At 41.3% G+C, this 11,987-nt stretch overlaps 1 protein-coding gene across 1 annotated transcript; it reads right to left on the bottom strand.

The window, feature by feature from the left end:
* Nucleotides 1-391: 391 nt before the first annotated feature.
* On the bottom strand, nucleotides 392-11,115 carry LOC122488175 (non-histone chromosomal protein HMG-17-like). Its single transcript, XM_043589401.1, has 2 exons — nucleotides 11,059-11,115; nucleotides 392-703 (listed from the first exon to the last, which is right to left on the bottom strand). The coding sequence occupies exons 1-2, from the start codon at nucleotides 11,113-11,115 to the stop codon at nucleotides 392-394; spliced, it is 369 nt and encodes a 122-aa protein (XP_043445336.1).
* Nucleotides 11,116-11,987: the final 872 nt, after the last annotated feature.

Raw genomic sequence — 11,987 nt, 5'->3', positions numbered from 1 at the left:
AGGTTCCCACAGCTCCCTGGGTTTAAGGGAGTCAAGTCTAAGGTGAAGGCAGAGAGGGGAGAAGGGGACATAAAAAATGAATTTTAGGTTTTCTGCACCACAAGGCATTTGGGCTACGGTGGCTAATGTGCTTCCACATCAAGGAATCCCTCCTCCTGGGAACCAAGAAGAAGTCTCTCAAAACTAGAAGAGAAAGGTGTTTCCCCCCTGTATCAATCTAGCTTCAGTGATATTCTAATAGGGACATATGCCCTTCCCCCAGTGAAGTGTTCTGTGTGCTAACAACATAGATTTAAAAAAAAAGTCAAACAAAATTCTGCACATTTATAGAACTTGTTAAGAATAGAATTTTAAACTGTACAGTCACCAGAAGTACAAGACTGTGCACACTTCAGTTGGCATCTCCAGCACCTTCAGCTTTCGGTGCCTGGTCTGTTTGGGCATCTCTGTTTTCTGCAGGGTTATTCCCACCCTTGCAGCATCCCCTTTTCCCTTTTGGTACCTTCTCTCCCTTCTTTGTAGGGGCCTTCTTAGGCTTGGGCTCTGGCTCTGGAGAGTGGGTTTTAGCAGATAAACTTGCAGAACTTCTCTGTGGCTCATCCTTCACCCTGGCTTTATCACCTGTAGCATCACTTTCAGCCTTTTTTGGGCATGGTGGTGATGGAGGGACACAGCATGGAGTCGTTGGACACAGGGATGCCGGCTTTTATTGGTCCAGGGGTCCTTCTCTCATCTTCTTCACACTGCGCCAGTCATCTCTGTCTTAATCATCTCTTGTCTTAACAGAGCATAGATGTGTTTGGTAAAATGTGTTGAGCTAGTTAAAATAATGACCATTTTATATTTATATGACTTAAATTTGAGGAAAAAAAAAGAAAGAAAGACGGGGCATGTAAATCACTAAGCAGGTGGGCAGGAATTTCTGGTGATAACATCAGAAATGTAGCCAGCTTTTTGTCTTTCCAAGAGCAAGGTCCAGAATCTTAGAACTCTGGTTTCCATTTAACACACGGGGAACTTTCCTGGAGGTAATTCAATGAGTTTGGTTTTACATCAAGGAATTACCTGGAGTCTGGCCTTAGCCAGTCCCAGATTAATTATTCCTAGAAAATACTGCTTGCCAATTGACATCTTTGTTTATATTGGATCCGATGATTCTGAATATGTATCACTCAGTTTTTCAAGGTGAAACAGAGGGACCCCTTTCAACATTTAAGGTGAACTCCTTAGTTCTGAGTAACATCAGCCAGTTACATCAGCCATTTTGTATCTCACCAGTTCTTGAACACTTTATTCTTAATCCACAGCCCTGTGGACTTTTACAAATAGCTTTGATAAATTCAAAAGTCCATCTGCTTTCTCTTCACAGAAGTTGCAAATTGGTATTGGTCCATGTTTGTGTATTTCCAACTATTCTTCCTACCCAAAATTGTTTGTTTGCAATGAGATTTGGTCCAGTTTAGTGTTCCATAATGGCTTTTGAAATTGTTTTTTGTTTGATTGTTTATCTTTGGGAAACTTCACAGCACGCTATTGGAGTCGACCCAGTCAACACCTGTTTTTCTTTCTATTAGGTCATTAAGGACAGTACCGGATCAAGTATAAGAAGTAGCTTTTTCTGGGGCACCTGAGTGGCTCAGTCAGTTAAGCATCTGACTTGGGCTCAGGTCATGATCTCATGGTTCATGAGTTCGAGCCCCGTGTCGGGCTCTGTGCTGACAGCCCAGAGCCTGGAGCCCACTTCAGATTCTGTGTCTCCCTCTGTCTGCCCCTCCTCCACTTACACCCTGTCTCTTGCATTGTCTCAAAAATAAATAAACATTAAAAAAAAAAGAAGTAGCTTTGTCCTTCTGTAATAAACAAAGCTGCTTCTCTTTGATTTCCTGGGTTTCTCCTCACATTTTCTGACTTAGAGTATTGAAATACTGTGAAGGTAAGGCAAAAAAATTATCTGTTCAGATAAATTGATCCAACATTGTCACTCTGAGGGTGGTTGTGGGAGACACAACCATGGCCTATACTTTAAATGATCAGATTCAATCTCACAGGTAGCATCTACAGGGACATGCTATAGGCTGTAGGTAGCATCCAACCGGTCAGTGTTTGTTGAGCATTTGTCCTGGGCAGTGTTAAGTGCTACAAAGATTCCAGAGATGAAAAAGGTAAGTTTCCATGACATTGGTATGCAAATAAAGCAAAGAAATATATGATAAGGATCATTAAAAATGTATGAATTAATACTATTGAAGATGAAGGGTGAAGGAAACATACAGTTGATTAGACTCTAGACGATTTCATGGAAGAACATGGTATTTGAACTAGTCCCTGAAGGATGAATTATAGTTCCATTGGGAAGGAAGCATATGCCAGGTGGATAAAAATGGTACATGCAAAAGCCCAGAAATTAGAAAGTCAGAAAGGGGCCAAATCCATCCGTCATGGACTATGTGCACGGTCTTCTGGTTAGCAAAACTTCAGTATGTCAGCTGTTTCATTCATAATGGTGAAGAGGTAGGAAGCAGTTGATATACTTGGCCAAAAGTCACCTCTGTACAGAAGCCACTTAGGTATTTCTTATTAGAAGTAGATTTCAGGGGTGCCTGGGTGGCTCAGTCAGTTGAGCATCCGATTTCAGTTCAGGACATGAACTCACAGTTTGTGCGTTCGACAGTTCGTGAGTTCGAGCCCCGTGTCAGGCTCTGTGCTGACAGCTCAAAGCCTGGAGCCTGTTTTAGATTCTGTGTCTCCCTCTCTCTCTGCTCCTCCCCTGCTCATGTGGTCTCTCTCTCTCTCTCTCTCTCTCTCAAAAATAAAATAAACATTAAAAAAATTTTTAAGTAGATTTTTTTCAAAAAATAGTTTACTCAGTAGAATTAATCCATGTCAAAGATTTTGCCTTGCATGCAGATAATATAGTGGGCATATATTTCCTGTCTGTTGAACAGCATTGAGGGAACCGACTTAAGTAGGATCTTGTTACGTTGGACCCAAAGGTGAAGAGCTATCCAAAAAATGGGTTTGATATAGCTTTGATGATTGGTGTTTGATACAAATATCAACTTTGTGAATCATAGCATTTCTTTTTTTTTTTTTTATGTTTATTTATTTTTGAGAGACAGAAAGAGAGAGAGCATGCACACACACACGAGCAGGGGAGGGGCAGAGAGAGAGAGAGGGAGACACAAAATCCAAAGCAGGGTCCATCCAGGTCATTAAGCTGTCAGCACAGAAGTTGAAATGGGGCTCAAACTCACCAACTGTGAGATCATGACCTGGGCTGAAGTTGGATTCCTAACCGACTGAGCCAACCGGGTGCCCCAGCATTTCTTAATTATGTTTGCCTTAAGCTGATACTAACACTAGCTGCAAATTCGGTACTCACTCTTCAGATATGACCATTAAGAATGGGGAACAAACATACCTGGATTGTTTTGAGTACAAAGTAGATGCAAATATTAACATATAATATTTATTGAGTACTTACTACATGCAAGGTCCTGAAGTGAAAGTTCCCATACATCATCTCAATCTTTATTAACAGCACTCTGAAGTGGATACTATCATTATTATTTTACAAGGAAATTAATGCCCAGTTAATTAATTTGACCAAGGTACCGTAGCGAGTAGCTCGAGAAGCCAGGATTTGTAGCTAGGCAATGTGGCTTTAGCATATACTCTCAACTGCGAGATACTAAACTAGTACCTAGTAAACTAGAATAATAATGGTCTACCTCTCATAGCATTATTGTGATCATGTCATTTGTACTGTACTTACATTTGTAAGTACTCAATAAATGATAAAAACTATTATTGAAATATTAAGTTACTTGCCCAGACTTGCTTGTTCCACAGCACCACGCTTTCAACCCTCATAAGACTGTATAGATAATCTCGGCTTTACAGTGATTATGTCATCTTTTTTTGTTGCTTTATTTAATGCCACCTTAGGAAGTGTAACTTGTTGCAATATTTTCAGAGGCCAGTAGAAGTAAAATGAGTTCCATGTTAAACATGTACGAATCTAACGTGAACATGTTAGCCGCCATGACTTGAGCATTTAAAAAAACATATGGCGCACCCATGTTTATAACAGCATTATTTTTAATAGGTAAAGATGGAAGCAACCTTGTCCACCGATGAATGAATGGATACACAAAATATTATGGAGAGGTACAATGGCATATCATCCAGTCTCATAAAGGAAGGAAATCCTATCACATGCTACCATATGAGTGAGCCTGGAGGATATAATGCTAAGTGAAATAAGTGAGTCATAAAAGGACAAATACTGTATGATTCAATTTACATGAGGTGCTCAGAGTAGTGAAGTTCAGAGAGACAGAAGGTAGCATGGTGGCTGCTGGGGGCTGGAGGGAAGGGGAAATGAGGAGTTACTGTTTCCTCGGCAGAGTTTTAGTTTTGCAAGATGAACAAAGTTCGGGAGATGAAGGATGGTCACAGTTATACAGCAAAGTCCATGTACTTGGTGCCACTGAATTGTGCGCTTAAATGGTTATAATGGTAACTTTTATGATACGGGTATTTTACCACAGTTTTGAAAAAGCATATGTACGGAAAAATTGAAATCCTATATACACAACCTATATTTCCAATTTTCAGTATTTCAATCCTTTATGTTCGATACATATGTGCAGAGGGTTCCATGGTCACCATAATAAAAATGAGCTATTTTTGAAAAACAGGTAGAAGTCATTTCCTTTCTTAGACATGGCACAAGCTACTTGATAAACAATTTTATTTTAAACACCGAAACATTAATTGGAACCTTCAATATTCTGCAGTTGAACACTGGGTTTCAATAATCCTCTTTGCTGTTTTTCTGATGTTCTTATTTCTAAAACCCAACTCTCCTGGGGAATGTAGTACTTTCTTACAGCAGGTGAACAATTTCTATAACTTCAATATTCAAAAATCTGAGGCCTCTATGCAGTGGGAGGACACAGTAGGTAGAGATGCTATTATCTTGGGGATACCATATTAAGAATAAATTGGATTCTTCATTCCCTTCTGGGAAAAGAGATGGGAACTAACTTGTTTTTGAGCACCTATTAGCATCCATGGTTTTAGCAGTCATGCTGGACACTTTGTATATGTTATTGCATTTAATTCTTATGACACAAGGATGGAACAATATATTGAATTATGAGAGATAGCAAGTGTTTTCCCCCCTTCATTTCTAAAAAGGAAGGCGTCTTGCTGATACATCAAAGAGCTACCTTTATTGTGCAAGATCCAGGTGTTCCTAAATGAAAATCAAGATGGAGACATTCAGTCCATCTACCCCTCTGGCACCTTGATACTTTGTGGCAAATCATTCTTTGTTTGGGAAGCTAGCCTGTGCATTGTAGGATGGTTAGTTAGCAGTCCCTGCTTGCGAGTTGAAGATTATACACGTTCAAAGGGTGAGGCTTGCCTGGGGGAGAGAGAGAGAAAGCAAGCTGCAGGGGTGGGGGTGGGAGGGGGGTGGTTTGGAGCTACTGCTACAGGCAGAGAATGAGAGAAGCCCCAAAAGGATTTTTGAGAAATTATCTGTCAAGAATGAACGTTCCCCTTTATAATTTTCTTGAAAGTTTGGATCGAGATTCTCTGACTCATGCTTTTTCATACCTGGTTGTTGTTTCTTTGAATGGGATTGTGGGTTAGAAACCGGCCCACATAGTAAGGGTTTGTGAGATTTCATGAGGATTACGCTTCTAACAGTCTTTTGAATTTCCATTTTCCTCCTTCTTACAAACCATACCTTGACCTCTCCGCAAGGTCAGGCTGCACAGTGTACCGTTCTCCCTTCTCTCTTTCCTTTGCCTTCCCGAAAGGGAACATGCCTAGTTTTCTCAAGATTTTAAAAAGAATGGTATGAAAAGACACATCCTTTTCTCTTTTTAAACGATGGCATATTTTACATTCAGAGGTAATTTACTCTCTGGCCATCCCATGATTCTAAAAGGTCTGTCTGCAAGTTTGTTACGACTACCCTAAAAACTACCATAAATTAGTGGCCTAAAACAATACAAACTGCTTACCTTACTGTTCTGGAGACTCACAGTCAGTGGACTAAAATCCAAGTGTGGGCTGACCTCTGCTTTCGTTTTGGAGACCCTGGGGGGAGATGCTTTTCCTTGCCTTTCCAGCTTGTGGAGGCCACGTGCATGCTCCACCCGTGGCCCTGTATCACTTGAACCTGTTTCTTTTATCCTCTCTCCTCTCTTTGTTCTGCCTGCCTCCCTCTTATTAAGGATACTTGTGGGGCACCTGGGTGGCTCATTCAGTTACATTTCTGACTCTTGATTTCAGCTCAGGTCATGATCTCGTGGTTGGTGGAATTCAGCCCCACATGGGGCTTTGCTCTGACAGCACGGAGCCTTCTTGGGATTCTCTCTCTCCCTCTTTCTCTGCTCCTTCTCATGCATGAGCATGCTCTCTAAACAAGGACGTTTGTGGTTGCTTTGGGCCCACCTGAATAATCCAGGACAATCTCTCCATCTCAAGATATTTAATCCCATCTGCAAAGCCCCTTTGCCATGTAAGGTGACCTATTCCCAGGTTCCAGAGATTAGGATGGGCAGCTCTGGGGGAGGGTGTCATTACTCTGTTTCCCACAGCCAGAGTATAAGCACGTGCGGGATGTGCCGTCTCATTCTGACAGCATGCTTGAATGGTTCCATCTTGACTTCATTGTTTTTAAACAGGTGAAATTCTTAGGCTTAGCTGACATTTAATTTTCACATTAGCAAAGTGGTAAGAATTACTCAAATTATAGTAATATTGATGGAGAAAGTGATAGAGATTTTCACACAAACTCAAGTTCCTCTTGAAGCTCCTTCTGAGTAGCTAATTACCAGGTTTGTGCAGAAGGACAAAACTCCTTCAGTGCTCGTCCTGAAATGTACAACACATCTAACGGTTAAACATGTGGGATAAATCCTCTTTCAACAGATTCAAAAGCATCACGTGAATCAGCACAGTGCCCGGCACAGAGTAGTGTTCCATGAATATTGAAGCCTGCCATGATCACATCAGGTTTTATTATGTTGAAATATGATGGCAGGAGATGGGGCTGAAAGCGGTTGGTTGCTTCATTTGTCATTTATTTAGGGACGATGCGTTTTGACCCGTGCCCGCCAACTTCTGGCGAAGCTTGTATGGCATTTTATTTCAGCTCTTCCTTGTTAATAGACTCAACCCAATTTCTCTGAGGCCTTTTTAATCACTTTCATAGGTGCTTGATACACCCATGGGATTTAAAACTTGCTCCTTCTGGAAGGTCAGTTATCGGTTGGAGCGAAAGTGTGTAACATCAGAGTTAAGAGCATGGATTTGGCAATCATCAGATCGCGTGTTCAAACTCCACCTCTGTCACTCACTGAGAAGCTCTGTGCCTGCCCTGTGCCTTGGTTTCCTCACCTGAGAAGAACGATAATTGTACCTGTCAGTCATAGGGTTATGGTGAGGGTTCAGGGAGAACACCGTGAAAGGCAGAGTCAGAGCCTCGTCCACACTGACCACTTAGTAAAGGGGAGCTAACATTTGTCCAATTGAATTATTATCTATTAGCTAATATGAGTGTAAAAATAGGCCTTCTGGCACTTTCCTGTGTCCATGACTATTTTGAGGGGATTTGGGGGGCAGAGCCTATCTAGAAAAGAGAATATGTCTCAACAACTTTTTGGAAAGTGGTGAGTGTAAATAGATAGGAAAATGAATATGCACAAAATACTAACAAATACAACAAAGGAAGGTTTCTGCCTGGTGCTCACGCTTCACTCAAAGCGGACAGGTAAGTGTGGAATGAAAACAACAATCCACTAACATTTTCTGAGCTCCTACAACGTGCAGTGCTTGTCAGTGACACATGGGAGATATGAGGTATACAAAACAATGTAGACTGTATGTTTGCAATTTACCAGTCACCTCCTGTACGCTTTATAGGCATTATCTCTAATCATCATAATGAGCCTGTGATATCAGCGTTTCCCCTGATTCCCTAGGGGAGGAAATGGAGGTAGGCTTGGGAGTTCACAGCTAAATACAGTGTGAACTCAGGCCTGCTCTGTCTGACTTACACGACCCACTTTCTGTCCATTCGACGGTGTGTGCTTTTCACCCATTATCTTGAAGGGGCATATGAGCTATGGAGAGAATTCTATGCATATAATGATAATAACAAGCAATACAAAATAAGCACAAACTATGGGGCACTGACAATAAGTTCTGGGAGTTCACAGTAGGGGAACTAGAATAATGGAAAATGGGTCTGAGCTGGGTCTTAAAAATGAGTAGCCATCAGAGATGGAAATGGGTAGGCTTTTCCAAGTTAGCAAGATGGCCTATGCACATAAGAGATGAGAGGAGGCTTAAGGCAAAGAGGACAAAATGTTTAATTTTGTGGTTCTAGCTTGGGAACTCTGACGCAGAGTTATGCATTCACGTAAGAATTGCCTGCATGACTGACTGCATCCTTCAGGCAAAATACAGAGCAACTGGCAGAATACGGTTGGGAAGATATTAGAACTGGCCTTAGGGTGTTTTAACCTCTTTCACAAGAAAGCCTTTGAAGATGTGGAGTGAGTGACGAGAATTAAAACGGGATGAAACGGTGCAGCTTGTATGGAAAATCGTTTGGTGGTTTCTCTAAAAGTTAAACACAGAATTACCACGTGATGCAGCAATCCCACCCCTGGGTATATACCCCAAAGAACTGAGAATGGGTCTCCCAACAGCAGTTTGTACACAAACGTTCTGATCAGCATTACCGCCCAGAGCCAAAATGTGGAAAAGCCCCATACCCATCAACTGATAAAGGGATGAACAAAACGTGGGGTATCCGTGCAGGGGATTAGTATTCAGTCACAAAAAAGCAACTAAGTGCTGATTCATGCTCCAACACAAATGAACCTCAAAACACTCCGCTAAGTGAAAGAAGCCAGACACAAATGGCGACATATTACATGATTCAATTTTTAGGAAGGCTCTATAACAGACAAATCCATAGAGACAGAAGGTAGATTAGTGGTTGTCAGGGACTGAGGGAAGGAGGGAGGGAAGAGTGAATGCTCCATTTTCTTTCAAGGTGATAAAAATGTTTTGGAACTAGATAGAGGTGGTGTTTGTACGACATTGTGAATGTTACTGAATTTAGCCTTCAAAACGGTTACGATGGTGAATTTTATGGTATGTGTACTTTACCACAATTGAAACAAACAAACAAACATGGGATGATCTTATGAAATTTAGGATACATGGATGTAAGTGGGTATGGTGATATTTGCATAAGCACTAACGGGAGCTTGGGGTCTTGATCTAAGAATATTAGATCTTAAAACATTCAAGAATAATGTCCTTCAGATTTTTTTTCTATTAAAGTCAAATAAAAATAAATTTAATATTTTATTTAAAATCCATCTGCTCTTTTATTTTATTTTTTTAATATAATTTATTGTCAAGTTGGTTAACATACAGTGTATACAGTGTGTTCTTGGTTTTGGGGTAGATTCCCATGATTCATTGCTTACATACCACATCCAGTGCTCATCCCAACAGGTGCCCTCCTCATTGCCTATCACCCATTCCCCCACACCCCCCCACCCCACCAACCCTCCGTTTGTTCTCTGTATTTAAGAGTCTCTTATGGTTTGCTTCCCTCCCTCTCTGTTTGTAACTATTTTTTCCCCTTCCCTTCCCCCATGGTCTTCTGTTAACTTTCTCAAGTTCCACATAGGAGTGAAAACATATGATATCCGTCTTTCTCTGACTTAGTTCACTTGGCATAATACCCTCCAACCATCTGATCTTTTAAAAAGCCAGCTGATTTTAAAAGTATCTGTCTTGGGGTGCCTGGGTGCCTCAGTCGGTTAAGCGTTCGACATTGGCTCAGGTCATGATCTTGTGGTCTGTGGGTTCGAGCCCTGCATCGAGCTCTGTGCTGACAGCTCAGAGCCTAGAGCCTGCTTCCGAATCTGTCTCCCTCTCCCTCTGCCCCTCCCCCGCGCGTGCTCTGTCTCTCTCAATAATAAACATTTAAAAAATTAAAAAAAGTATCTGTCTTTACCAATGCTTTTCAACCCATCAATCTAATCTATTTATCAAAAAATTTGTTTACCTATGTAGACAACCTTCTTTCTGCACATACATAGAAAAAATTCCATGATAATATTCACCTAATGTATATAATGGGAATTTCTAGATGGTGGAATTTGGGTTGATTAAAACAAGCTTCCCTCATGTTTTTCTGCATTGCTTGGATTCTTTATATTGAACACACGATTTTTAGGAACATCTTTTTTTTTTGATTTTTAAAATGTTTGTTTATATTTGAGAGAGAGAGACAGAGAGAGAGAGAGACAGAGAGAGACAGAGAGAGAGGGCACGAGCAGGAGAGGGGCAGAGAGAGATAGAGACAGAATCTGAAGCAGGCTCCAGGCTCTGAACTGTCAGCACAGAGCCCAACACAGGGCTTGAACTCACAACCAACTGAGCTACCCAGGCACCCCGATTTTTAGGAACATCTTATGTGATTTTTCTTAAACCAATCAATGAGCCTATAAGCAAACACAGAAGGTCGAGGCAAATAGGCCATCATGGTGATTAATTCTGGAGAAAATAAGGTCAATTGTTATTTCTTTTTTTGGACTTTTATTGTGATACTTTTCAATCCCCAAGGTAATATTTTAAAAATTTATAAAACTTAGAGAAACATTAAGAAAGTTTCCCAGTGTCCCAAAGCACCTCTAGTGAGAAGTGGAGTCCTTGGTGGGGGGCGAAGGGGGGGGCAGAGAAGAGGGGAGGGTTGGCAGTTGTCAAATCCAGATTTGCTTGACTCCAAAACTCACTTTCTCGGCCTTGAGTTAATCTTGGCATAAGTGATACATTTTATTTTTCATAGATTCGACCTAAATGCATAATTTCCCCCCTGGATTTTAACTACTGTTTGCGTTCTACATCTGGTCTTCAAAATGCCAAGACTGCAAAGGAGGGTGTTGTCTGTGTTACCTCCCAAGAACATGAAGAACTTGCTTCATTTCCAGGAAATTATCCACCTACCACCAAAATGCCCTCGGATGGAGCATCTGCTGTGTACAGGGTGCAGATGAGAGGCATCGCTCAGGGAATCTGCATCTGAAGTGGTCCAGGAATTAAGATGCCCAGTAGCCCACCGCAGAGACAGCTTTGTGGTAATGAGAACTTCGCTTGCTTATTTATCCATTTACTCACTGTTTATGGAGTTCCTGGGAGCTGTAAAGGTTGATTCCTGATTGTCACTAATGTGCTCCTGAAGACATGTTTGGTTGTAAGAAACAGAAAACAGCTTCAACTAAGAAAAGAAAAAGTTGGGGGGGGGGGACTTTATGACAGAAATACTGGGTGGTTTTACAGGTTTCAAAGAGAGAGGACCTTAGGCACCAAATGGCATCGGGGATGGGTTTTGGAAGTTTAGAGCAAATGCTCTGAAGACAGATTGTCAGACAGATTGTCTGCATCTTCGCTCTGACATGAGCCCTCTGTTCTTGGACAATTTACTCACCCACTCATTGTGCTGATCTGTACAATAACTATAATAACAACAGCTTCCTCATAGGTGGTTCTGAGCATTAAGCAGTAATGAGTCTTAAAGGACTTATCACAGTGCCTGCTACTTAGTAAACACTCAATAACTGTTAGTTTTTATATCCTCCTTATTATTGCAATATGTCACTGCAGAGTTGATTTCCTAACTTTCCAGTCTACATCGTTAAGAATGGCCACTCGACCCCAGTTTCAGGGAACAAATTAACCTGACACTGTCTTTGTTCCCAATCCACATTTGTAGAGAAGACATTGTTTGGCTTAGTGGCATAGGCATCCATCCCGGGTCGACAAACTGAATCCAGTAGCCAGGGACCTATTAACTAATCATGGTTGCCAGGCACCCACTGTTATAACCACGTGGAGGGAGCAAAGGGGAACAGGTGATAGACACTGGTCAGACAAAC

The sequence above is a fragment of the Prionailurus bengalensis genome, chromosome A2 (assembly GCF_016509475.1).
Source record: "Prionailurus bengalensis isolate Pbe53 chromosome A2, Fcat_Pben_1.1_paternal_pri, whole genome shotgun sequence".
Classification (NCBI taxonomy): Eukaryota; Metazoa; Chordata; class Mammalia; order Carnivora; family Felidae; genus Prionailurus; species Prionailurus bengalensis.
This window is presented reverse-complemented; position numbering and strand designations above follow the sequence as displayed.

Coding starts and splice junctions, on each gene's coding strand:
- LOC122488175 (XM_043589401.1), bottom strand. CDS start 11,115: ATGCCTCTCATCTGCACCCTGTACACAGCAGATGCTCCATCCGAGGGC. Junction 704..11,058: donor CATCCGAGGGCATTTTGGTG/GTAGGTGGATAA, acceptor GACCAATAAAAG/CCGGCATCCCTGTGTCCAAC.